At 40.5% G+C, this 26,725-nt stretch overlaps 1 protein-coding gene across 6 annotated transcripts in view; it reads left to right on the top strand.

Moving 5' to 3' along the window:
• The window catches only part of si:dkey-172j4.3 (diacylglycerol kinase eta), an 89,272-nt gene that overhangs the window by 47,040 nt on the left and 15,507 nt on the right, over window positions 1-26,725 (top strand). For 3 of the 6 annotated variants that reach the window (XM_044096987.1, XM_044096988.1, XM_044096991.1), the window contains 12 exons: window positions 14,676-14,786; window positions 14,918-14,998; window positions 17,307-17,411; window positions 17,602-17,734; window positions 20,071-20,177; window positions 20,309-20,434; window positions 21,685-21,787; window positions 22,915-23,074; window positions 23,163-23,271; window positions 23,633-23,772; window positions 25,029-25,116; window positions 26,097-26,188. In XM_044096987.1, coding sequence (XP_043952922.1) covers window positions 14,676-14,786; window positions 14,918-14,998; window positions 17,307-17,411; window positions 17,602-17,734; window positions 20,071-20,177; window positions 20,309-20,434; window positions 21,685-21,787; window positions 22,915-23,074; window positions 23,163-23,271; window positions 23,633-23,772; window positions 25,029-25,116; window positions 26,097-26,188 — 1,355 coding nt within the window. Of the gene's footprint in view, window positions 1-8,672; window positions 9,091-11,141; window positions 11,370-11,881; window positions 12,102-14,675; window positions 14,787-14,917; window positions 14,999-17,306; window positions 17,412-17,601; window positions 17,735-20,070; window positions 20,178-20,308; window positions 20,435-21,684; window positions 21,788-22,914; window positions 23,075-23,162; window positions 23,272-23,632; window positions 23,773-25,028; window positions 25,117-26,096; window positions 26,189-26,725 lie in introns of those variants that run through there. The other 3 variants (XM_044096989.1, XM_044096990.1, XM_044096992.1) reach the window with 3 other exon arrangements.

Genomic DNA, 26,725 nt, shown 5'->3' with positions numbered 1-26,725 from the left:
GCAGAGGAAAAAAGTCAAGCTTGGGAAAGAGGAGTTAAGAAGTAATGGGGAAAAAAGTACATTTGCTTTAAACTTATAAATAGGCTCCGACTGGCCTTAAGACCTTTGAAAGAACTGATCATCTACTCAATACTGCACCAAAATAATAATAATAATAATAATAATAATAATAATAATAATAATAATAATAATAATAATAATAATAATAATAATAATAATAATAATAATATGCTATACAGCAGCCACCTGATACCAGTAAAATGTTGTATGCTTGGAGCTATTTAAATTTTTTTTTTTAGATAAAATCTGTTTATTGTATATGATATGAACATATGAAGAGGTTCTAACTAGTATGAGGTTTATTTGCTTTTATTCCTTTTTTGCTGTCAACAGGGGAATTTGACGCTTATACTTTCATTCTGTGTAAGCACTGAAGATGTTTGATTTCCCCACACATCACTGACTCTGGAATTGACTGTATATTGAAAGTACATCAAACCCGAAACCCCCTTTTTCATCATGAGAAACCACTGCTAACAGACCGGGTTAGCTAGCTATTGTTAGCCAACGCTAGCAAGGCTTTCTGAAGCCGGAAAAAATAGCAGTTTCGCCTCCTTTAAAAAAAAAAAAACATTGTTTGCTTGAGTAGAACCTCTTCATCTAGTATTTTGTTGTAGTTAAAATCTTGTTAAATAAACTTTATTCTAGGATCTCAAGACAGCTATTTTGGCTATAGCTAACTCGATAGCACTTCCCCTACACCGCTTCCCCTGAGGTTCTGCTAAACAGATGGGCTGTAAGACTACTTATTTAATATATATCACTGATTTACAGCCACACACTGATGAGACCTCATAAAAATGAGTTTGCTTAGAGTGAAAGGGTCTGGTCAAGCTTAGGGAGAGAAACTGTGACCGGTGTTAGCTTTGCTGGTTGCTAGGAGACCAATTTAAATTATGCTCACGATGTTAGAGTAAGGAGAGTTTAGGATTATTAAGCAGGTGTATCTGACCAATTACTACTTCTATTATGGCGTCACATTATTACAGATGGAAATAATGTATCCTGATAACAAATGCTACAATTGGGGATTTTAATTTAATATGCTTGCACAAGACATAAGAAAATCTTACCAAGTAAGTTTGGCCTAGTTTCTAGTGTAAATATATTAATTCTCTTGAAATAAGACTTAAAAGTAGCTTTTCAGAAAGATGTAGATGATTCCTTTTGGTAATCAGTTCTTTCATTTTGATTTCTTTTTTAAAGTTCTAGTTTTACTGGAAGATTATTTTGCTTAAAACATGGGGAAAATGTCTTGTTCTAAATGATCTGCCAGTGGAACTAGTACTTTTTATAAAATCAGTTTTAACGGGTCACTCATTCAAAGTCCAAGTATTTGCAATAGAAAAAATAAAAAAATAAATACTCGGTGAGATTTTGTGTTTAAAGTCAATCAAAGAGTAGAGGCACGAAAACCGTACAAGTTGAAAATGGAGGCCGGATGATGGTTTGCTGCTCATTGACAGAGCTGTGAAGTCACAGATACTCTCTGCCACGCCAAAGCCGCGTGTAGGGTGTCTCGTTTCACTACTGTTGGGAAATTTACTGTAGTGAAACGTGAGCGATCCTGAAAAATAATATTGTTCTGTTGGCTTTGTAAACCGAACAGGGTGATAGTGCTGAAGGCTACACTTTGTTGACCCAGAAAGTGAACGCTGCAGTAAACTGAAGCAGTACAGCAACCTGGAGAACTAGATTACTTCCTGTCACCTTGATTTTGTGCTTTTGTGCTATTTAAACAGCTGCCGTCTAAGTAGATTTCATTTGTATTTCTAATAGGTTAACGTTAGATTATTTTTGTTTATTGATTTTGCATAAAAGCATATAGAACTGAGAAATTTCAGCACTTTATATCAGCAGAAGAGCACATTCGTACAGTTGTATTGCAGTAATAAATTGTCAACAAGCCAATAAAACTGCTTTGGTTTTTGATACCAGAACTTATTAAAAATTTGTGAGTTAAAAGAGTTATGATATATACAGTGCACTTAGCAAAATGTAAAGATTTCAACCAGTTATTTGTGTAATTTCTAAGAAATATAAGGTTTCATTGCAATGCAACAAAGTTGATCACAACCTTGGATTAGACGGGTCAGGCTGAATTTGAAATGACTTGTCAGTGAAAGCTAGGGGTTGCCAGGAAAAAAGAAAAACACGATCTGTTTTAACTCCCTGAGCCCGGGTGAATCCCCACCAGCTGCAGGGTCTGTGGAGGACGCCGCAGTGACAAGACAAATCCCCCGATTCGTTGCTGTCTGACTTGAGTGACTTTGCCCTTGTCTTTAGTCACAGAACCAGTCCAGAGGCTCCCAGCTCTTCTGTCACATTTAGCAGCGCACAAGAATCAGAGCTGCACAAGCTGCACAAACCGGCGCACCCCAAGCGTTTCTTTTTCCAGCAGGTCACTTTTACCGCCTCTGTTCATCCAGCAGAAGCACAGCTGCTGTGACTCTGAGTTTGGTTTGGACCGAGTCGTGAAGAGCGGAGGACCGGCGCGCCGTCAGCGGAGGTCGTCATGGGAAGCGCTTTGACAGAGTTGAACTGAGTAGAGAAGAAAACGTTTTTGAAACGACAAACTCAATCAACACATCAAACGTAATCTAAAGTAGGGCTGGAACTAATGATTATTTTAGGTATTGATTATTCTGTCATTCTGACGATAAATCGAATAAAAAAATTGCACATTCGTTTGCAGCTAACAATAGTCACCTCTGTGTCACCAAGTCAGCAACTTTCTTGGTGTGTTTGGCAACATTTCAACATTTTGTTCAAAATTGGAATTGGCAGGTCAGGTGTTTTAAATATCGGTAATCAGGAATCAGCCAGACAACTGCAATTGGTGCACCTCTGATTTTTTGTACAAGAGTTTTAGCCATATTTTACTTAACTTATTGCTAAGTGCCTCATATATATTCCTGAGTGCAGATGGTTCTCCCATAACCTCATATTCAAATCCGTATCCACATCATTCTGCATCCTTAGTGTGAGGAGTCAAGATTAAACAGCACGGTGTGATCATCTGCCGTTAATCACTGGCCACGGCACACACACACACACACACACACGCATTCGGCGTATTTCATCAGTTTTCTGCCTCTCCTCCCACGTCTAAACTCCTCTTCCTCCTCACCTGCAATCACATCACATCCACGTCTCCACCTCCCTTCTTCTACTTCCCCAAGCTAATATTAATAGCCACCTCTCTTCCGTTTTATATGCGAAAACTTTTTAATTTAAGGGCATAAGCGCGGAAATTCACCGGCGACGTGATTTGCGTGGCAAGTCATCGGGGAGGACGTGCTAATCGCATCAGCACATTAAGAGACTTTCCACCTCTGTTTTTTTTTTTTTTTTCCACACAAACGATCTCTTTCTGGCTCGGAGACTTTATCTGTTTGTCTGCGGGTTCGCTTGCTGAGATGTGTGTTTGTATATGTGTGTGTGTTGGAGGATTATGCAGCATCAGAGCCAGATTTGTTCCGTATGCTTCCCCCTCCCCTCCATCCCCCTGCAGCAACAGATTATCTGTCCTCCAGCGTGCAAACCGCTCAGCCAGAAGCCAAACACTGTCCGAATTTAAATAAAACAACACACACACACACAAGGAACTTGGAAGAAACATGCAAGAGTGTGTGTATGTTTGTATGCGTGTGTTTGTCCGTCTTAGGGGCAACCAGGTGTCATCAGTTTGGCTTTTTGCACATATCACTGCTCTGTGTTTGTGTGTGTCTATTAATAAACGCAGAGAGAGGTACATGAGACAGGATGTGGTCGCCATGGTGCAAAGTCCTCCCACGCCTTGTTCTCACTGTGCGTGTGTGTGTGTGTGTGTGTGTGGTCAGACGTTTTGTTTATGCATGACAGATGATACAACCTGTTCCTTTTTTAAAACATTCTGTTGCAACATGTTTTCTTTCCCTCTTCTCCCATTTATATAGATTTATTTTTTTACAGCTTAATACAGGAAAAGTTGTCAGACACACGCACACACACACGCCCACACACACACACACTCCCACACAAGTATGTGGAGGAAGCCGGTTCAGTTCCTGCTCGATTAACATACATATCTTAAGGGGCGCCGCTTTCTTTCAGCATCCAACCTTAAGTTTCAGAGCTGAAGGTTGATCTGTAAGTCGGGCTGTTGCCATGGTAACGCCGCATGCCTTTGCGTCTCCAACTTCAGATGTCGGGAAAAGCGGGAGGAGGGAGATGCCTGCAGTTAGAAGCAGCCGTTTTCTGAAGGAACGATGCTAAAAACGTGCGCTAGCTGTAGCGCCCTTGTGGGAACCACATGGGTGAGGGGTCACGGAGTCACAGCTTCTGGGTCCGACCGCAACGGACCCAGTAGCTGTAGTAGATGACCACGTGTGTCCCTTGATCAGCTTTTGTCTTCTCTGTGGTTCTGCAGGTTGTGTGAAATAAACACAGCAAAAGCCACAAAGAGATTGTAAAATCCTTAAAGTGAAGTGAGATCTGCATGTCCAGATGGGACACACAGCTGGGCAGGCTCTGGAAAGTTAGTACTCTGCCAGATATGAAGCTAATCACTAAGTTGTTCATCTTTTTGCCCTCCTGTCACATGACACATTTTTATACCTTCTCCTCTCCTGGTTCTCTTCATTTTCTGCAACATTCTTGTGCAACCCATCTACCTTCCTCCGGCGTAAAATCTTCCTCAGCCTGCCATCTGCTGGGAGGAAAACAGAACTGCATTGTTTTTCCCAACCCAGCTGTTGGCATTGGAGCGCGCTTCATTTGGCATTCTAGCAATGTGTGTCCAACACACGGCCTCGTTGGAAAGGTTAAGTGGTTCTGTGTCTGTTACAGCCCCGGTGTGCTGTCTCTACGTGTGTGTGTGTGTGTGTGTGTGTGTGTGTGTGTGTGTGTTTTTAATTTGTTCTTGGGGGAGGGGAAACCCACCTGAAAATGTGTTTCTGTTCATTTGCATGGATCTCATGAATAAACAGCTGCTCTGTCGTGTTAAGCATCGGTTGAAGAATCGCACAGCAGACGCTTCAAATGTAGCAATACAAAGTTACACATGTTCACTTAAGAGGAAGGTGGAAGAACAGGGGAAAATTTAAATTATTCTTAAGCGTTTTTCCATGTTGCAACTGTCAGTTTAAATGTATTTTGTTGAGGTTTTACGCAGTAGACCAACACAAAGGAGAGATTTACAGTATCGGTTTACCACCTTTGCATGTAGCGATTCAGATTTTCTCCCATTTTTCTTTGCAAAATACCTCAAGCCCAGTCACATTAGACTGACATCATCTGTAAATGTCAATGTTACACACTTTGAGTTGGATTTATGTCTGGATTTGACTGTGAGATTGCGATAGGAATTGCAAACTCCTTCCTATCCCATGAACTCATCCATACTTTAGTTACATTACTACCACAAACATTGGAATTTCATGTGAAAGGCACAAAGTGGTGTAAAATTGGAAAGTAGAAAGAAAATTATACATTATTCAAAACAGGTTTTATGGATGAAAAACTGAAAATTGCGGCGTGTAAAAGTATTCAGCTCCCTTTTCTCTGAGTGCAACCAGTTGCTTTCAGAAGATGACCACTAATCACTAAATACAGTCCACCTGTGTATAATATAATTTCACTACAAATACAGGTAATGTGACAAAACATGGAAATGTTCAAGGCCACTGCATGCTTTGGCCAAACCTATTGCACTGATTACAGTCAGAGAACCTGTCAGCTAATGATGCGTTGTGTTGGGTGAAGTTTTTCTCCATGGTTTTTACAGAATTACTTAACAATGCAGTGCATGTTGTGTTTGTTTAATCTTTACTCTGCTGGAAACTACCACATTTACATGGTTTACCTCTTGTACCACTTCGCTTTACTGAAGAACACAGTTTGAACGGCTGAAGACGCCTCCAGACTCTTCCAGCAGCCATTATGTTCCTCATCTCAGGTAGAAAGAGCGAAGGTGTGATGTCAACGCCAGCGCTAAAGCCGTCTATTCCGGCACTTAAAGTGCCTCGTCTTTTGTCCAAATGATAGGTGTCACTGCCAGGAAAAGCACACGGCTGCATTGTCAGGGTAGCAATAAAAAGGGTTGATTTACAAGAAGAAGAAAGCACTATCTTTGCTGCAGCTGTCTGGAGAACGCCTCTTATTTTTCTCTAGTGTTATAAAAATCTCCCTTCTTGGCCGTCTTGGCGTTTCTTGTTATCAAACACGGAGACGGATGTCCATCCAACTCGTTCGTTTTGCTCAAACATCAAGCAGAAAAGTAATTCAGGTTGAAACACACCGACCACAGAACCTTCATCACTAGTAGCATCACTGCTCTCAGCAGACAGCTGCTCATAATCACTGGTGAACCAAGAAGGACGACCAGCAGCCGTTATGCCAGACTTCACAGTCGTAAAGCTGAAACGATTAATCCGACTGTGATTAATCAATTACTGAAAGAATCAACTAATTTTGTAATCGATTAATCATTACCTGGAGTACACAGACTCATAGAAAGGGAATTTGCTGAAAGAGCAACACAGTTGTAATTTAGCCAAAACTGTGCAAAGGATATATGCATTTTGCATTTGGGATAAAAGAAAACAGCATTTCTACTCTTCCAGTGGCTCAGCTTGAGGTTCACCAGGTTCAAATTCAGTAAACATACTCCTACTGAGCATCTTTTGCTGTCTAATTATTGATCATTTAATCCAGATTATAACCAATAGATCAGCCCAACACTGCGTTCGTAAGTGTACGCTGAAGAATGCCGTGTTATTGAATTTTAGGCAATACAATTTTTACTTTCTTTGTGTATTTGCATTTTTAAAGTATTTCTAATATTGTAAAAAATAAAATTCGGTAACACTTTATTTGACGGGTTGTGAGTAAGACTGTCATGAACACAGTGATGAACATGACATAACACCATGAACATGAGTCAGTCTTCATGAATATTTATAACTGTTGTTATAAAGTATCATTCGGTAAATTATGACACTTTTAATACAAAGTTGACAATATTTAAAATATCTTTGTTATGACCACTTGACATTAACCAAGAAATCATGATCTGACATAAATTTGTTATAAAAGTGTTACTGATTAAACTTTAGCTTTAATAACATAAAGCCACATCATTTTTAATGTTTAATCAGTAATAAAGCCAAATAAAGTGTTATCAAAAATTCTTAAGTGGTTAAGCGAAAGATCTGCAGAAAGTGCCAGAATGTCTTTAATCGATTAATCGTCACAATAATCGATTAATCGAATATTAAAAATAATTTTTTGCTGCAGCCCTACCTGCCAGTAGTTCCTAAATGTTGGTCATTTGATTAGAAACCCAGACATTGCGAGGACATTTCTGACTTTTGGGGATTCTTCATGTTTCTTGCGCTTTAATAATGTTTTGTAGGAATTTGAAAACTGTGTGGCCTGCCTTTGTAACTAAACACGACGGATAGCTGCTTTTGTTTTTGTTTTTTACTCTCTGTGTCACCGCTGCACTTCCAACAGCCAAACGCTAAAAAGACTTGTTGTTAAAAGTTATTGAACCGGCCCGTTTACGTCTGTGAAGTAGGATCAGTCTGCTTCATGTGTCAGGGCCGATGGCCTCTCTCTCTTTTCCCTTCGAACTTTGCATCCACCAGGGCCAAGGACGCGGCTCAGACAGACCGGGCAGTAATAATGTGCTATTATCGGAGTCTTTTCACATTGCCGAACGCAGCGTGATTTATCAGTCGCTAATCAAGGCCTTTGACCCGATTCTGATTTAATAGCGGCCGGTTCAGATAGAAAGAGAGAGAGAGAGACTGACTCACGCATGCAGAGACAAAGAGGGCGAGAACGAGGGCTGGTGTCGGCGGAAGCAGCACGTTTCTGCTCATTAGAGACAGAATTATCTGCCGACTGGAGGAAAGCATCCTCACATGGAGCAGGCACTGGCTGCAATTTGCCTTGGCTGATGAGGCGCTGATCTGACACTGTAAGCAGTGGGATGACAGAGCAGCAGCGGCTACACACACACATAAACACACACACACACACACAGAGGCTGCCAGGAGTTTGTGATCACAGCGACATTTCCAGCTCCCTTAAACAAAGCAGCGCGCCATCAGGATCCCCATCATCTTGACATCTGTGTTTGTGTGCACGGCGCACCTGTGCACGTTTGTATATTTCATGCAATACACATTTTAGGCTTTAAATCAGCCCGAGCTGCCACCAAAGTGTTTGTTGTTTCGTGTTGCCTCAGCGCTGCCTTTCCAGGCAAAAATCGCCGATCTTGTCGGGACCGGTCGGACCCTACAGAAGTCTGAGAGTTTAGTTTAGGGTCACAAAGCCGCTGCCTTGTCCTAACAGGGATAGGTGAGCAAGCGGGACAGGTTCCTCCGGTTTTATTTATAGCCCAAAAGGAAGTGGGTTAGCTTTACTATCAACTTGTAGACACACACACAAACTCTTGTATAATAAAGGTGTGTGTTTTGTTTGCATGCTCCGCCTCTCCTTGTGTGCGGGGCGGTGGGGGGGGGTTGTCCTCTGACAAAGGTAAGAGGCACATTCACACACTGTGAAGACTCGTCTGTTCCAGCACACCTGAGGGGGCGCGGCCTGCTCGCAAAGGAAGTCTGAGTACGAGGAAGTGGGGAATGCATTGTCTGAAGGACTTCGAGTGTGAAAGGAGATACAACACAGGCGAGGGTGTTTGTGTGTGTCAACAGGGCAAAGAGAGAGAGAGAGAGGAAATTACGTTTAGAGATGACAACAGTGAGACTCGTTGAAAAAGAATGGGGAAGAGAATAGGAGGGATTTTCTAGAAAACAAAATCAAACCTTCCGATCTCAGCCTGACGACAAACTGCCATCAAGTTTTTAGTGTAGGTGAGATCATCAGTATGCGCAGATGCTAGGGTTCAGCCGGTTGAGTGGGTGCTGTGCAGCCCTCCTGCTGCGCAGAAGGCCCGGGGATGACGTCAGGCTGAGACGGGACTACTGCAGTCTGGAGTCCCGGGTCTGCGAGGAACCCCAGGAAAGTGTGCTGGAGGACGAGGTTAGTCTCAGACAGAAGACAGATCCTATTGATTTAAACAGAAGAGTAGAATAATGGTAACTCAGAGGCCGTTCTGTTTGTGGTGGATTATGTTGGTCTAAAGTCCATAATTGTCTAAGTTTGTCCCATAGTTGAGATCTACTGATACGATATTCTTATTCTCTTTTTTGAGGGAGAGTTGAGAAGCTGGAATACAAAAAATAAAAGCGGGAATCGGAATCTGAAGTATTGATCCGACAATATTAACAATAATGTTTATTTTAATTTTCAGCAGATTTGCCATTTTGTTAAAGCAGAAATCTCTGCTCTATCTTTGGCTCTTCAGAGCAAAAGCTGGAGACGTTACAGGAAGCTCCATGATCTCACCTGCTTGCTGCATGCCTTGCACTCTTCCTTTCATCAGAATTCACTCCTAAAAACTTTCACAGGTATTTATAATACCAGCGTAAACAAGTGATACATGTTTACATGTGAACGTGTTCGGCAGCCTGCTCACTGACACACCTTGGCTGGTAGTGAAGTAAGCTGAGGCATGGCAGAACCAGATGTCATTGTAAACATCCAAACGCTTTAACATTTTAACATTGTGTGCAGTATTTTGATTCTGGGAAATACCAAGAGAGTTTTTCAGTGTCCAATAGACACTGACTTGTTGCGTGAACAAACTTATTTACATGCGATTTTAATTGGCATCTCTCATTTAGCGGAAACAGCGAAAATATGTTTTTATTGTTTGTATTGTAATAAGTTTGTATTGGAAACTCTACAAACATGCATGTTAAAAATAATGCATAACAATAGATACTGTTATAATTATACCAGGTCATAGCTATTTAAAACAGCTGAAAACTTCACAGAAAACTCATTTAATAGGTTTGTTAAACACTTTTAAATGAACTCTTGCAGCATTAATACAAATCTCGTTTAGCTAATCTGCCCAAAGTGTTCATCTTCTTTCTTCACTGACATTTAAACAGGTTCTCTGCAGGCTTCAATCAGCTGACCTGAGCTGCTTATCTTCCATTGTTTGCCCTCATTGTTAGCAGTCAGATTTTATTGCGCTTTAATGTGGAGAAGTTCTTCATTTTGTCCACAAATGGATCAGATCAGCATGGCCGCTCAGCCGACTTCTGTAATCTGTCGGGGTTTTACAACATGAGAGCTGAAGGTCGCTCCTTGATGCAGGACAAACGCTGACAGACGAGTGTTTGTACTCACGGCTTGACGGATAAGGGTATAAAAGGTTCGTGTACAAAAAAGCAGCAGATTTGAATCAGACAGATTTATGTTCAGGTGCCCTTCAGAGCCGTCGGTGGCTGTGTGCGCAGCTTGCGGATGTCCACATTTACTTCCCCTTTCCTCTGTTTTATGCCCGGGCACTTCAGGTCTGCAGGGGCTGATTGTTGTGATGTGATTAGTCCCGCTCTAATAAATGCACCAGTCTGTCTGACAGCATTTCTCTGAGCCGTGTGACCACAAGCTAACAGATGATTTTGGCTCCGCGCCACACACTTTGTGTTTGTGTCGTTGTGTGTACAGTACGTGTCTGCTGATGCAGTTTGCCCCTTGCACTTTCCTAGTTAATTTATTACCTGATTTGCCTTTTGGGACAACGTGAGAGACTTTTGTTCCAAGGGCCTCAGCTCCGTTAGAAGGACAAATGTGGAAAAATTCCTAAACGTATAATTTATTGCTCAGGTTCTTTGAAAGAGCAGCTTTATGTGCTCACACTGACAGTACAGCAGTAATCATTTTATTATTTTGAGTAAACACAATAGTGTCCAAGTCGTTCCCATAGCAATCACTAGACAATATTGAAACGGGGCGCCTGCTGCCACACCTAACATGTCAACACTTGGTTTAGCTACTCATTTAGCTATTCATTGATTTTTCTCATGAAGCAAACCTAAAACATTTAAAAGAAAACACAGCTTGGGAACCTGAAATTTCTTAGCACAATGCTACTTCACATGCTATTGGCTGGTGCTAAGCAGCGCCATTTATTCTTCTGGTCGCTGATTGGTTGTACAAGCGCAGAAGTAAGGAAGATTATAGATGCTAACCTCTGAGTTAGCTGGTTAGCTCTGAGTAAGATGGTTTTAGCTGTGCGTGTTCATGCACGTCAAGGCGCATTTGTTGTGCGAGCTATTAATTTAAGCAGTTATAAGTTATGTTAGATGTGGCCTCAAGTATTCATGGATTTTAGATATTTGTTGGCGGCTATATGCTCCTACACCCACATGCTTGATGTCCACTGCTGCACTGTGCTCCTCCAGCAGGTAGATTTAGGTTTAAAATGATGTATTAATTTAACTTAATTTAATGTTTCTTGATGATAAGGATGATAGTGAGGAGCCTTTCCAGCTTCAAAGACTTCTGTACGCATCAAAATCAAACAAACGTCAAACGTTTTTTGTAGCATGTAGCTAATGCTAACTTTCGATGCAGTAGAGTTAATTTTGACTTTTCTGTTTTGGGTGAAAGCAGTCAGATCGTGTTTACGTAATGTCGCTGTGTCTACACAACACTTTACTTTATTTTAATTGGCTGCTTTAAGAAACAAAATCTCTAGATTGGCTCCTTATTCATGGCTCCTGTCAGAGTAGCTGTTGCTGTGCGGGAATATCCTGTTTTGTACGGAGGTCGTTGAACCCTTGATGTTATCTCTGATGCTGCAGGTAGCTTACAGACCTTTACACTTTGTGCCTCTTTTATTGCTACAGTTCATCGGCAGCCCTTGATTTTATCGGGTTTTTTTGTAATTTTACTGGAGGTTATTGTTTTGCAACACGTCTTGAGTTATTTTTCTTCCTCTGTGCTGACACACTCCTGTTTCCTTTTTCATTTCTCTTGCTAATGATCCGTACGACGAGCCAATCTGTCACTGCTGCACCATCAGTCCCTTCCTCTCATTCCCTGTTGTTGTCTCCAACATGATGGCGATAGATTTTTCTCTCCCTCAAGGAATGAAGGCACATTTATTGTGAAAAATAGTAAGGGACCGACATAAGGTAGGATATTTCACTTTCAAACTAGTATTATAGATAAATACACTGCAATAAGCTACGTTAAGTGAGATTGGCATTGGTGTTGCATTAAATTAATCATTTGCTCTGTGTTTCTTTCCTCTTCTTTTTAAATTAAAAATCTAAATTACATATATTTATAGTTTGTTGTTTGTAATAATGCAGCCCACGTCTTTGAGACGTGATTCTTTATCCACAACATAATTTAAATAAATCCATACTGGTACCTTTTTGCTTCCTATTCTCAGTTATATAGTGACGTTCAGCAGATTTCTGCTTTTTCCCTTGAAAGCAACACTGTCACTTTCTATTCTACATTCACGTACAGCAACAACTCTCTCTTTATAGAGCGTATTCATAGTGAAAAATGAAGGAATTTCAAACAATACTTAGACACATTTCTCATCAATTTAATACTTCTTCACAAAATTGTGATCTACGGCAAATTTTTTTATTTTTTGCAAAAGTTGCCAATATGGTTGCATATTTTTTGATGAGCCAACAATTATAGAATACTGCTGTGAGTGGTCACTCATATAAGGTACAAAGCTGGTAATTTAAATGACTATAATCAATATGTTAATATAATTAGCATTATTAACTGCTAGCATTTCTCCGTGTTTGTTCTTAGAGAATGAAGACCCCCAACTATGACATTCTCATAACGATGAAACATTTTGCTGCAGTATGTTCAGCCCTCCTCTTATCAGCTGAAGCGGATCAGTTTTCCTCATCACTTATTTGTCAGAATGCCGCCAAACCTGCACTGCAGAAAGTAGCAAAGCATCAAAATGACCAGCGCCTGCCAAATGTTTCTGTAGACGAAACATTTTCTTTTAGATTTGCTTCAGACACGTTTTGTGCTTCGTTTGATTTCAATTTTAAAAACCTCACCAGCAGAGAAAATCGTGAACTTTGAATCGTCTTCATATTCCAAACACTAAACGGTTTCCCCTTGAGCCTCTTATTTCGGAGCCACTCAGGCATGTTTTTGTTTTTAACGTTTACCCCGCTTTATACTTTGCATGATAAACTCCTGAGAGCACGTTTGCCTGTTGAGACATCGGGAATCTTGTTTCTAAACTTTTGTACCGGCTGCACCAGTTGTACAAGCTGAACCAATGAAAACGAAAGATTTCAAAACTGCAGGGCCCTTTAGTTTCCTTTTTTATAGACGTTGCTATGCTTATCAGGGAAGATAAGTTTTGTTTTGTTTTCCTGCATTTGAAAATATACCGTAGATGTCGCAGGCAAAGCGACACCAGTAACACATACTGACACGCGGTGTTTATCTGTGAAACACCGCGGAGCGCGTCACGCGGGCTAATCTGATCGGAGCCGCCTCGGCTGTCCTGCAGGATTGTTGCTGCACTGGGTGATAAATGCACAGGTTCAGCTGCGGCCACGGGTAACGTGCCGAGAGTTTTAAGACGCTATCTGTCTCTCCACCTGTTTGAGCATCGGTTTACGGGAAGCGCAGCGCTCCCAGGCGATCTGAAATCGATTGCCAGTGGCTCTCAGGGCATGTACTCGTAAACAAACGGAGTAAAGGGAGGAAGTGATTAGGCCTGTCTCAATCAAGCAATTAATTGCATGCATTTAAAAAAAATAAAAAATTATTCATCAAGATTAAAACACATCGAAAAATAAAAACGTCTTTCAAGAAAGTCCTGGCCAAGAGGCAGCAACGAATACAGCACAGAAAAAATACACAATAAAGAAAATGTCAAGCTATAAAAAACACACAAAAGAAATTAAACAAGCTCAATAGTGTCCATTTTCATTTATTGTTTTTCTCTTTTCTCTATCAAAAACTGGACAACAAAAGTCTTCAGTCTGATGTTTGGTCTCAACTATCCCTTTTTCGAAGGACAATTGTAGACAATTGTGTTCAGAGAGTCTTCATAATTAATGATATTTGTTGTTCTGTTAATTTGTTTTGGATATCTGTCTTTCAGTTCCACTGTTAAATGTTTATTAGAACTTAAAGTTTATTGCATTACTGTACCACTAGCATCATATTACTTGACAACGGTCTCAAAACAACAAGATTATCGCTCATCACAGTAACTTCTGGGACAATTTATCGTCCAGAAACATTTATTGTAAAAGGCCCACAAATCATAACATGCTGCATCGAACATAATAGAGCTGCTGGGTTTTGAGTGTGGTTTGTTTTGGGTATGCAAATCGTTTTCTCGTTGCTACGGATGACTGAGCGTCTGCCTCTCCCCGTCCCGTCCTGACTGGTGCTCCTTGGTCTGCCATCAGTGATGAATAATGGGAAAGTCTAAAATAGGCAGCATGCTTTCAACAAACTGGTGGGCTTTGAGGAAAGACTGCAAACGCACCAAAAGCAGCGTCAGAACCTTTAATATCGCTTCTCTGTTCAACTGGTGTGAGTTTGTTAGCAGAAAGTTGTCCTAGTAACAAATTACACTCTGTTTTCCTTCTGTTTATGTGTGAAGCCTAAGATGGATTGCTGCTACGTGACAAATTTTTGTTTTCCTTTGCTTTTTCTTACCTTCTCCACCTTTTTTGGGCTTTTTCTCCTGACAGAAAAGTGTGAAGGAGGGAATCCTGTTAAAGCAGACCAGCTCCTTCCAAAGATGGAAGAGGAGGTACTTTAAACTCAGAGGGAGGACGCTGTACTACGCCAAAGACTGCAAGGTAGAGAAAAGCGTTCTGGTGCCCTGTGCTGCTGTCAAACCGATGCAGCTTTGCCAGTTGCACTCTGTTGAACGTTTTCTTTAAATCTGTGGCTGCACGTGTTAATAAGGAACCATTTGTTTCCTCGTCAGTCCCTGATTTTTGATGAAGTGGACCTATCGGACGCCAGTGTGGCCGAGACCAGCACCAAGAACATCAACAACAGCTTCACGGTGAGCAAATCACGGTTTGTGAATGCCTCTGTTTTAAATGACTAAACATTCAAATGTAGTTCTGGGCTTCAAGTTCCAGCTTCTTTTTAAATTCAGAAATCACAAAGTGTCATTTATAAATAGATGTTGTGTTGGATCTGTTTGATGATAGCATTATTTTGTTTGGAGTTTCTTTTTTAACATAGTTACAACTTTTTACATATAATCTAGTTATTTGGTTAATATGTAAAAATTCAGCTGTTGAAAGTAATCTTAATTTGTTTAAACTAATATTTTTCCCAATTTATTTAAAATCTGCATGCAGTTTATTCACGTATTTTGGTTTAAAAAAAAGCATCAGTGGGCGTGCTGTGGACAGCGCGACCCACATTTGGAGGCCTTCAGTTCTTGACGCGGTGGTCGCGGGTTCGATTCCCGGACCCGGCCGACATTTGCCGCATGTCTTCCCCCCTCTCCTTCCTCCTTTCCTGTCAGCCTATTTTCAAATAAGGGACACTAAAGCCCACAAAAAGAGCCCCTGGAGGGGAGAAAAAAAAAAGAATAAAAAAAAGCAGCACATGTGATTTTAATATGAGAAACTCTTAAAAACTTAAACTTCACTGTACATTTCATCAGTGTTTCCTTCTCTATAATAAAACTATGAAGTGTGTTGTGGAAATAAATTAATTTCCGAGCATTCAGTTAGGTTTATTTGGATACTGTGCACAACACAGAGAGCTTGTAAGACAATAATGAAGACGATAAGGGATCCAAAACGTGGGAGAGACAGCCCCAGGTTCTTTTGGTGAGAGTTCACAAGCATTTCATATAACATGATCAGCAGATGTTAACTTCTAAGAATTTTCCACCACACATGTAAAAATGCTTCCGCTATGTTTTGATATGACTCATTGATAATTTGACATATTTTCTTTGTGGCTCATTGTGTCATCATAAATCTGTTGGGAAATGTTCTGCTTAGTAAACGAAAGGCTTTCTCTCTAATGTTGTGACAGTTAATAACATAATATAATAAGTATAAATTAGCAGACAGACACAAAGGAAGGCGCAGCGACCAATAAATTCTTTCTTTTACTGCACTGTGTTTAAAAGTGGAAAGTGTGAACAGACACTGATTTGTGACAACAAAACCACTAATTACTCATTTATTTAATATTATAGGCCGACAAAGAAGCACCAGTGAGTTTTGTTTAATTTCCAGTTTTGGTCTGGTAAAAAGTTTTAACCTACCAATTGAATTTCTCTCGAACTAAAATTAACAGCGTTCATAAACTGTTTTTCTAGCCTTCCTACTGTCAGCCATCATTAGTCATTATCAGAGGGAACCTCCCACAGTGATGGTGTGAAGTCACTGGACAGCTAGTTTTTATTATTTTGACACATAAACAGCAACATCTTTTATTGGAGATTAGCACAGTTAGCCCAACTGTGGATTCCTTAAAGACTGCAGACATTTCCAGCCATGTCAGGTGACAGTGGTAAATAACACAGTAGAACAGAGCAAAGTTGCTGTAATATATAAACCTCTCATTGTCTGTTGGTCTCTTTTTAAGTAGCCCATTTAATAGACTGGTTTCCTTTTTAATAACTTCTAAAAACCACAACAAACACTTTAGAGATGCTGAAATGCTCCACTAGCTAACTTTAAATCTGCTTACCTCTGTAACACCTTTCACACCAAAGAGTGTTGCCACTGCAACCATTCATCACTTTTTATTCCATGTTCATTTAAATACAGACAACCTGATTTTTGAGTTTTCAGTCAGCCTCCTTGAATTCTTCTCAGTGCAGCTCTTCATTTAAATGGTTAAATAATAAGATTCCCTCCATATTTTTCCCTACATGTAACTAATAGCAGCCGAGGTAGACATGGGGGCTGCTGCAACATCTTTGCTACTCTAAACTTCTCCTTTATTCTGAAGATTAAGTCATAATGTTGCAAAAGTAACTCTTTTAATGAGTGTTTACTGAGGTAAAGTGGGAAATAAAGTGACTTTATTTCCTGCATCTGTAGGAGTTTGGAAGATTGTTTGTACAGGATGCATGTTTCTAATCTCGAGGCTCTCGTTTGCATGCTGTTGGCTTATGGTAATTTTTGTTTTGCCACCATTGTTTTGTTCTTTAAATATACGGTGAGACATTCATCAGACTGAGCTGTATTTAACTTCAAAGTACTAAACACATAGAGTTTAGAAATCAGCGAGCTCAGTTTGTTTGATACATTTTTAACGTTGAAATAATTACAAATGCATCAGATTTGTTTCAGTAAAAAGGTGCTAATCTCAGAACGTGCCTCTGTCCTTCACAGGTGATCACCCCGTTTCGCAAACTTATGCTTTGTGCTGAAAGCAGGAAGGAAATGGAGGACTGGATCACGGCTCTCAAATCCGTTCAGAAATGGGAAACCTATGAAGTGAGCGCCTCTAATCTCTAATCTCTGCTTCCTTATGGAGCGCCTTCAACACGATCCTCTTTGTCTTATCTTTGCCTTCTGTCATTTCCCCCGCTGTCTTCCATATTAAAGTTCCTCGATCAACTTTGTAACATTTTCTGCAGTCTTTCTAGTGTCAGTCTGACACAAAAATGTCTTCTGCTTGGTCCAGGCCAGCCAGTTCAACATGGAGCATTTCTCTGGGATGCACAACTGGTACGCCTGCTCACACGCCAGACCTACCTTCTGCAACGTCTGCAAGGAAGCCCTGCCGGGCGTCACCTCCCACGGCCTGTCCTGTGAAGGTACTCACACTCACACACACACACACAGACACACACTCACACACACCCACACACACACACACACACAGGCACACACACACACACACACACACACACACACCAATTGGGAGCTGAAGTTGTCTTTTTTTTTCTCTGTTAGCTGCAAGTGCTTCCAACCAAGTTTGTTTGTGTTGCATATTTCACCAACATGGCAGTTCAAAATGCTTTATGTCATAAAAACACACACAAAAAGTTACAAAACAACATACAGTCACCAGATTGAGAGGAAATATAACGTTTTATCAAGTGCCGTCATCAAAAGCATAAATACACATCATGTATGTTCAAAGGCAACTCTGAACTGCTGGGTTTTTAGTCCTGATTTAGGGGAGCTCAGCGTTTCGGATGTCTTGCAGTTTTCCAGAAGTTTGTTACAGATTTGTGGTGCATGGAAGCTGAAGCTTTGAGCTAGTTTTGTCCATATTACTATTAATTTAAACATTATGTTTTATTAAACGAAGCATTTTTTTCTTCTTCTTGGTGTTCAGTGTTGACTGAGATTTATAACTCTTTCCTTCAAGGCAGATTTGACTAAGTGATAGTTGCGTTATGTCATATCAACGTGATAGTTTGATACGTTTCATATCAAACTGGAAAATCTGAACTCATATAAGGTCTTGAGCTCAGGTTCCAATAAACACATTTTATTGCTGTTCAGGTTAAAATTTCTCTAAGAACAATCCAGAATCCTGCACAAATCCAAACAACAAAATTACTAACCTGCAGTTATCAGCTTTGCAAGCAAGACTCAAACCAGATTGTCAAGTCCCACATCTTGATAAATGATTAAACATAAACGCCACACAGTCGTTGCTTTCTGCAGTTTCTGCTTTTACAGGTGCATTTATGCGAGCTGCACAAAAAAAAAGCTTAAACAGACTAAAAAAAGTGGGATTTTGCAAATGTTGCCTTGCAAAAATATTCATATTCTTTTAAAGTTTTAATTTGTCAATTTATATAATTGGGATTTTATTTGGTTGTCCAACACAAAGAAGTACATTGTAAGTTAGTTTGGTTTTATCTCAAGTCTACCAAGATATTTGCACTGGAAACCAGAGACCACAACCACTCTGTGTTTTTGCTGTGTAAATGTGACATTGAAAACCTACATAGTTTTAATGTTATGTGTAAATTTTTTCTTTTACAGATGAAAATCTGAAACCTTTCACATAAATAAAACCTTGAATGCCTTTAGAATCCACCTAAAAAGTGAATAGTGTGTGTAATTTAATCCAGTGTTTCTGCGAAGGCCTCAGAGGTTTGTTAGAGAACATGAGTGAACAACCCAAAACACGAAGAGCGACGAACGCAGCACACAGGTCAGCGATGACGTTTGAAGTTATTAAGTTGTAAAATAACACCCCAGGCTTTTTGAAGACCAGCCAATCCATCATTGTGCTAGAAGAGCATTAATCAGGGAAGCTTAAATCCACTGCTGCGGATGGACGACGCTGTCAAGAGAACAACTTCTGGTTGACCTTTTTTGGAAGATTAACAACAAGAAAACCCATAATAAGAAGTCTTGTTGCAGTTTAGCTGAAATCACACAGCTGACGTATGAAGTAAGCTGGCTGACGTCAGCAAAGATCAAATTTCACAGTAAAATGTAAAACATTTTGTCTGGCAGGAAACCAGTGCTGCGAATCAGCCTGAAGACTATCGCTGCAAAAACACAAAAACTCACATCGGTATTTCTTTTCATCTAGTTTCTAGTGTAAATATCTCAGTTCACTCAAAACCAGATAGCATGTAATTTTATTTTGTTTTAAGTTAATAATTCCTTATTAGTACTAGTTCCACTGACAGATTATTTTACTTACAACAAAACATTTTTCCGTAAAATAATTAGTCAGTGGAACTAGTACTTTTTAAAATCACTATTAAGCTCTTGCATCTTGCTGAGAAGTTACTTGCAAGTTAGTTTTGTCTTATTCACTAAGACATTTGCATTATAAATTAAATAAAATATACTTGCTAAGACTTTGTGTTTTACTGTAAAACACGGTGGTGGCAGCATCATGATGGAAGTTTCACTTAAAGTCATTTAAAAAGTCCTGAATCCAACGGAGAATCTAAGCGAGATTTGAAAATGGCCGTTTATTGATTTTCTCTCAGCAATTTAGCAGTCATTTATCGCTCGTTTTTCACTTCAGAGTTTGAGTTGGTTCAAAGCATTTAGTTAAAATATGACAAAATGTGGAGAAATTACATCCATACTGTTACGAGATGCTTGACAGACAAACCTCAGGACGAGCTTTAGTTAAAACTAAAACTTTAAAAACTTTTTTCTTCTTCAGTTTGCAAGTTCAAGGCTCACAAGCGCTGTGCTGTTCGCTCCACCAACAACTGCAAGTGGACCACGCTGGCTTCCATAGGGAACGAGATCATGGAGGATGAGGACGGGGTGAGACATTCATCAGCTCTACTCTTCATAAAAGTCCACTTTTTCCTCTGAATGAAGACACCCAGAAACTGTAGTGCTTTCATCACGCACCAATCCAGTGGCATGGCTGTGCTTCCTGTGTCTGTTCTCAGGTGTCCATGCCACACCAGTGGCTGGAAGGCAACCTGCCCGTCAGCGCTAAATGCGTGGTGTGTGACAAGAACTGTGGCAGCGTGCGGCGGCTGCAGGACTGGCGCTGCCTCTGGTGCAAGGCCATCGTGAGTGGGATTGATCTCAGCCTCCTCCCTGTCAAAAACTGTCACTTCACATCAGCGTCGTTTGTTTAGAGCCGAAAGTTTTTTAGCTCCAGAGAAGTTTAAATGAAACGCGCCGTCATCAGGGATGAAGACGAAATTGGAGCCACAGGGAGTTTCCGGTTCGGGTTTATAACACCATCAGAGCTTCTTTTGTTTTGTTTATTTTTTTTCTTTTTAATGCAAGACTTTAAAAATGTTGGATATGAACTCGTTACAGAGTGTTCTGTGCAGACGGTACGCTCTTCACATCGTCTTCAAGGCAAAGTGTCAACGCCTTTCACAAGTAAATGTAACAGAATGTAGCAAAGCAGCTTCTGATGCATGTCTTTCTACATAAAGATGTCTGTAAAGTGCCTCACCCAAATTCAAAAGGTGGAAACTATCGCTGTTCTTAAACCCATTTGGGCAACACTTTATTTTTAGTTGGCACTTTTAATGGACTTTTAATGCAACTTTGAATTGAAAGTGCATCATTATTTACCAAATGATGCGTCATGACAAAGACTCCTTCATCTTCATGGCAGGTTATGTCATATTTATGGCAGTGTCCTGTCAGTGTTACCAAATGGGTTTATCATTAATGTCTGAATTTATGAAGCAAAAGAGTAAAAATGGACAGAAGACAAAACTGCAGCAGACTTGGCTGCCTGGTAATTTGTGGGGCTGCAGTTACTAATTATTTTAGTCATCAATTACTCTACAACTGCTTTGTTGATACAAACATTTTAAAATCAATCAGTTGTGCTCTGTTGATCCTAAAGAAAAATTGCATTACATTTCAGTACAGCCCATCCAAAGAAAGACAAACAAAAACATGTGCATATGGGCGTCATCCTGGAACCCTGGAGGGGAAACGTTTTATCCACGTTGTGTTGTAAGAAAAAGAGAAACCTGGACAAATACATCTGGGTCTGACCGCTGAGCTGGCTGTACTCATGTTCAGCAGATCCTACAGAGCGCCACGCTACTTTCCTCCACTCCCACTTACCACAGGCGTCTTATGAAGTACACAAAGTCCAATACTGAGCACATAAAAACACACAGAGAGGCACAAGCACAAATGATCCAGAGTGGCATTTGTAAAGGTTACAGAACTGGCATTTGGTGGGTTTCAGTGGGATGTAACGACCTTTCTGCCACCACTGAAATCTACAATTTCTGTGTCCACCAAATCACTGTGTGTGTGTGTGTGTGTGTGTGTGTACTTTCAGGTGCATAGCAGCTGTAAAGAACAAATGGGGAAGGTGTGTCCCCTGGGCCAATGTCGAGTCTCAATCATCCCACCCACTGCACTTAACAGCATCGACTCAGATGGTGAGACAGCACCCACACACACGCACACACACACACACACACACACGCACACACACACACACACACACACACAGCCTACTTTTCTATGTTCTGTGGAACTGACAGAAGTGAGAAAAAGCGGAGGAATGTCACCGGTCCGGTCTAAATGCTGGGAACAGGTTGCTGTTAAAAGCCGCTCAGTTCGACGACCTGAAGAATGATTGATTTTGTTCTCTAATTTGGACAACATTATTCTCTCTGCAGACATTTTTCTGTTTTGTTTACAATGGAGTCGTAAATTTAGATTTTGTCAACTTTTGGTTTGTAAGCTGTATTTAGTTACCCTTTAAATACAGAAACAAGGGTTAAAGCTACAGAAATAATAATATTTCTCTTTAGGAGCTGCAAATACCAACAAAGTTGTCGTTTTCTTTATTTCTGAATAATTTTTTTTGTCATTTTCTCGAACAGCTGAAGGATTTGTGTCTCATCACCACAGCAGGTCTATAAATCCAGTGAAACCTTCTTGTTTACGGGCATAATTTGTGGAAACACGTCTTTCTAAAAATAAATATTTATTTAGATTTATTTCAACATGAAAACTGTCTGATTTTTCATTGTTACTACACAGGAGCTTTTCTGTCCAGATCGATGATTAGTTATTTAGTAGCAGAGGCGTCGTCACACCAAGTGTGTGTTGGAGGAAAACAGAAACCAGTTGAGATTTTAAGCTTTCTTTAGAATCTTAAATGAGTGACGAGCACTGTTAGCTTGCTTAGCATTGATAGCATAGATAATAAACATCAGTCCCTGAGTTTTCAGTATTATTATTCAACTTGTAACATTTCCCAGTTCCATATTTTCAATGCAAATAGACCGAGACTTAAAGTATAAAACAGACAGACTTGGCCTGAAAATAGCTAGCTTTGATTAAGTTTTTTTCAGTAGCAGTGTCCACACTGAAGAGTGTTGCCAGTCCAGCCTCAGTAGACAAACACTGACTGAAAGAAAGGCCAGATTTTTAACTAATCGATCGTTTCTTGATGCATCCAGTTCAGATATTTTTCACACTCGTCAATTTAGAGTGTAGTTGTTTTTTGTTTGTTTTTTTATTAGATTTTTCTTTCATTTCCAATCCTTGCCGTTAGGTTTCTGGAAGGCCACCTCTGGATCTTGTGCCAGCCCTCTCCTGGTCCTGGTGAACTCCAAGAGCGGCGACAACCAGGGGGTGAAGTTCCTCCGCAAGTTCAAGCAGCTTCTGAACCCGGCTCAAGTCTTCGACCTGATGAACGGAGGACCAGAGCTCGGGTACGTCCTTGTTTTTGACGAAACATCGATTCTCTGACCTCACAACGCCCATCCACTTTCCGCGGTGATCCTCTCTTCCGGCTCGCAGGCTGCGGCTCTTCCAGAAGTTTGTGACGTTTCGCATCCTGGTGTGCGGTGGAGACGGCAGCGTGGGCTGGGTGCTGTCGGAGCTCGACAAGCTCAACCTGCATAAACAGGTGAGAACATGCATGAGAAACACAAGAATGGACGTCCACTCATGACAAGCTGTATAGACAAAGAGGGAAAAAAAAGGTAAAAGTACTTAAAGAATTTTTCTTTTTAAATAAAATGTTTATAAAATATTCTTATTCATCGAATATGACTATAAGTTTCTGAGTTTCTGCAAAGCCACTGGCTATTTCCACTAATCACTGTGGCATTAACGCCGTCTCACATCCGCACCCACACGGTTTTAATTCCAGATCCGTGTTCTGTTAATTAATAACCAAGTAGTCTGTGAAACGAGATTTGATCCACCTTCGCCGAGCACGACCTGACGTCTGTCCACCGTCTGCCGATTTCACGGCCTCTCCTCAGTGCCAGCTCGGAGTCCTTCCCCTGGGAACGGGGAACGACCTGGCCCGCGTTCTGGGCTGGGGCGGCTTGTGCGACGACGACGCCCAGCTGCTGCAGATCCTGGAGAAGCTGGAGAGAGCCACCACCAAGATGCTGGACCGGTAAGAACCTGGAGAGAAGGGTTTGGATGTTGCAACGTCCAAGCTTTTCAGCAGAGTTCAGTGTCAGCTTATGCACTTTGTGACTCATTGTTGCCAAATGGAACAGCTAAAAAAAAAGGCTTTTAGCTGGAATCTGAGTTTAAAATTACCTCTGATGGAGAGTTCAGGGCTGTCTGAAGACTAAAGCTGTTGAAAAATTCAGAAGATCCGTTTTCACTTTATATATTTCAATAATAATCAGCAAGCCTGGAGCAAAGTCAATAATTGAAAAGCTGCAGTGCAGCAGGTTTAAAATGTCCTAATTTACTTTTTAGATTCCACAGGAATCCAGAGATTTTTTTTTTTTAATTTTTTGGCTTATTTGTTTTATCATTAAAACTGAAAACATAAAAGGTCAAAATAACTCAACAGGGTTGATGTGGAGGAATATTCAAAAGTAAAGAGCATCAAAATGATTCATCTTTCCCCATATGTATGATCAGATAGCATTAACTAAAGCTAATAAAAAGGCTAAATAAAGATCCATGTTCACCTTATTGAAATAACAAAAATTATAAAACTCTTAAAGAAAGCACAAACCTGAATGAGGAGAGAGCTCCAGTAAGAAAAGAAATGTTTTTAGTGTAGACAGAGCAACTGCATAGTGTAGAAATCAGTGTGTTAATATTATCTTCTGAACTGTTTGGTACAGTTATGCAAGATTAAAAAGCTAAAACTATGCCACTTCATGGGTTTTGGGTAAAACACATAGAGTTGTTTTAATCTTAAATGCTAAATGTTTTGTACAGTTTTGGCTTAATTACTGCTCTAAATATGTTATTTATATATTAATCCAGTATTCAATTATAGTTGCCAATTATTTCGGTGATTGTGTTTAATCTGATAAATTGTTTCAACCCTAGATGAAACTATTTTATCACAGTTCTGAAATTCAATGTTTGTGCTTGTTTTATTTTCCTTCTGAACCTGTTGCTGAAAATGTGTTTTAAAAATAAACCCCCCTGCCTCGTCGTCAAAAGGCAGGACACGCCTAACCCAGCAGCGACAGCAGGTTTCCAGTAAGCTTCGCCTGCGAAGAGGGAAAAAAAAACCAAAACTTTTTTGTTGCTCCAAGTTTAAACTGCTGTCAAGTTTTTCTTGCTCTCCTGTCAGCCGCTTTCAGATTCCCCCACCGCCTCCCTCTGCTTCCCACCTGATCAGCCGCTGATAAAGTGTTTCATGTTAGGCCTGTCGCCCGTGTGTGTGTGTGTTTTCAGATGGAGCGTAATGACATACGAGGTGCCCCCCACCAATAAACACACGCCCACCGTGAAGGAAGACGACAGCCACGAGGCTCCTCTGCAGGTAAACCAGCCCTTTAAATCTCCCTTTGAGGAGGCTGTCTGCCGTCCACAGATAGCATCCATAAAAACCTCTGAGGCCTTGTTTTGGAAAACAACTGCTGGGAGTAGCGAAGGGAATCCAAGGCGATCAGAGCCAAACCTCAGGGAATGGCGGAATGAAAGCTGAACTTTGACACGGCTCTGCTAACACGATGGAGGCGATTAGTAAGACTGTTCATCTCTAATCCGTTTGCTCTGGTTGCTTTTTTAAAGAAAACTGCAGGTGTGAAAAGCAGTAATAATTTGGCCACAAAACACCCTTAAAAATTGTATTTTATTGCAGCAGCTTAATCTCACTTTTGTTTTGTTTTTTCTTTTGTGGAGATAATCTTTTTTTTTATGTATACCTTCTGCAGCTGGTCATTACCTCTGTGAACTTTAATTAGTAATCCACGACTACTCTGAGCTATAAACTTTCATAGCTCAGAGCAGCGAGGCTGAATGAAGACTGCTAATTTACAGCAAGGCATGTTAATGTATGCAAAGCTCTCCGCTAGGGAACTACTGCGAAAATTGGCTTCTTAGAGTCCCAAAGTTTTTACAGTAACAGGGTGTCCGCACATCCTTGAAAGTCTTAAATTTATATACTTAAAATTAATTCCTTTAAATGTCAAAAATTCATTACAATTTAAAAACTCAGACATCTTCACCGTGTTTTGTTACTGTTAACCAGCCAGCTAGCTGGTTAGTAAACCTCTGTTAGCTAGTTAGCGGTGTTGTTAGCAGATGGCTACCATCTGAGCTAGCTAGAATTATGGCCTGTCGTTATCACACCAGAGATAAAGCTATGCAGAAAACATGATTTCTGATCCAGTTAACCCAAAATCCATGGATTTCTTTTCTTTTTACAATCAGGTAATCCCAAAAAAACAAAACAAACAAAAAACCAGTCTTGTTTGTACCTGTGTGGTTTACCGGTGGCTTCCTTTATTCACGCTTCAGATCCACATCACTCAGTATGCAGACTCCGTCGCCTGCCACCTGGCCAAGATCCTGGACTCTGACAAGCACAGCGACGTCATCTCCTCCGCCAAGTACGTGCCACGAATTCCTGCATTAAAACAGGAACACAGTTGAAGTGTAGGTACAAGGAGGAAGAAAGGTGTGGAAGCTGTGAAACCAGGGGAAAGAGAGCGTCAACGATAACGAGGAAAAAGAGCCTTCACAAGCGAATGTCCGGTCAGCAGGTATCGATTTCCTGCTCTGGTCTTGTTTTAAGTGCAAACGTGCACTTAAAGGCGCGAGTGTGTGCACGTGTCTAAGTGGAAGAGAGGGATGAAGCGTCATTTAGTGCACAGCAGTCTTAGCGTAGCCGCCATTACACAGCACTTTACTCCACCGTTTGGTGGAAACGGTTCTGACCTGCTTCACTTTAGATACATGGAAAAGTATTTTGCACTGTAAAACAATAAAATCTTACCGAACAGCTACTAGTTTCTGTTGCACATGTCCTAGTACAGGTGAAATAAGACAAAACTAACTAACAGGTAAAGATTTTAAAGAAAATAATAACAATAATAAAAATGTCCTTGTCAATTAGCAAATAGAAATAATTTTGGTAATTTCATCAA

This window comes from Gambusia affinis, linkage group LG18 (assembly GCF_019740435.1).
Source record: "Gambusia affinis linkage group LG18, SWU_Gaff_1.0, whole genome shotgun sequence".
Classification (NCBI taxonomy): Eukaryota; Metazoa; Chordata; class Actinopteri; order Cyprinodontiformes; family Poeciliidae; genus Gambusia; species Gambusia affinis.
This window is presented reverse-complemented; position numbering and strand designations above follow the sequence as displayed.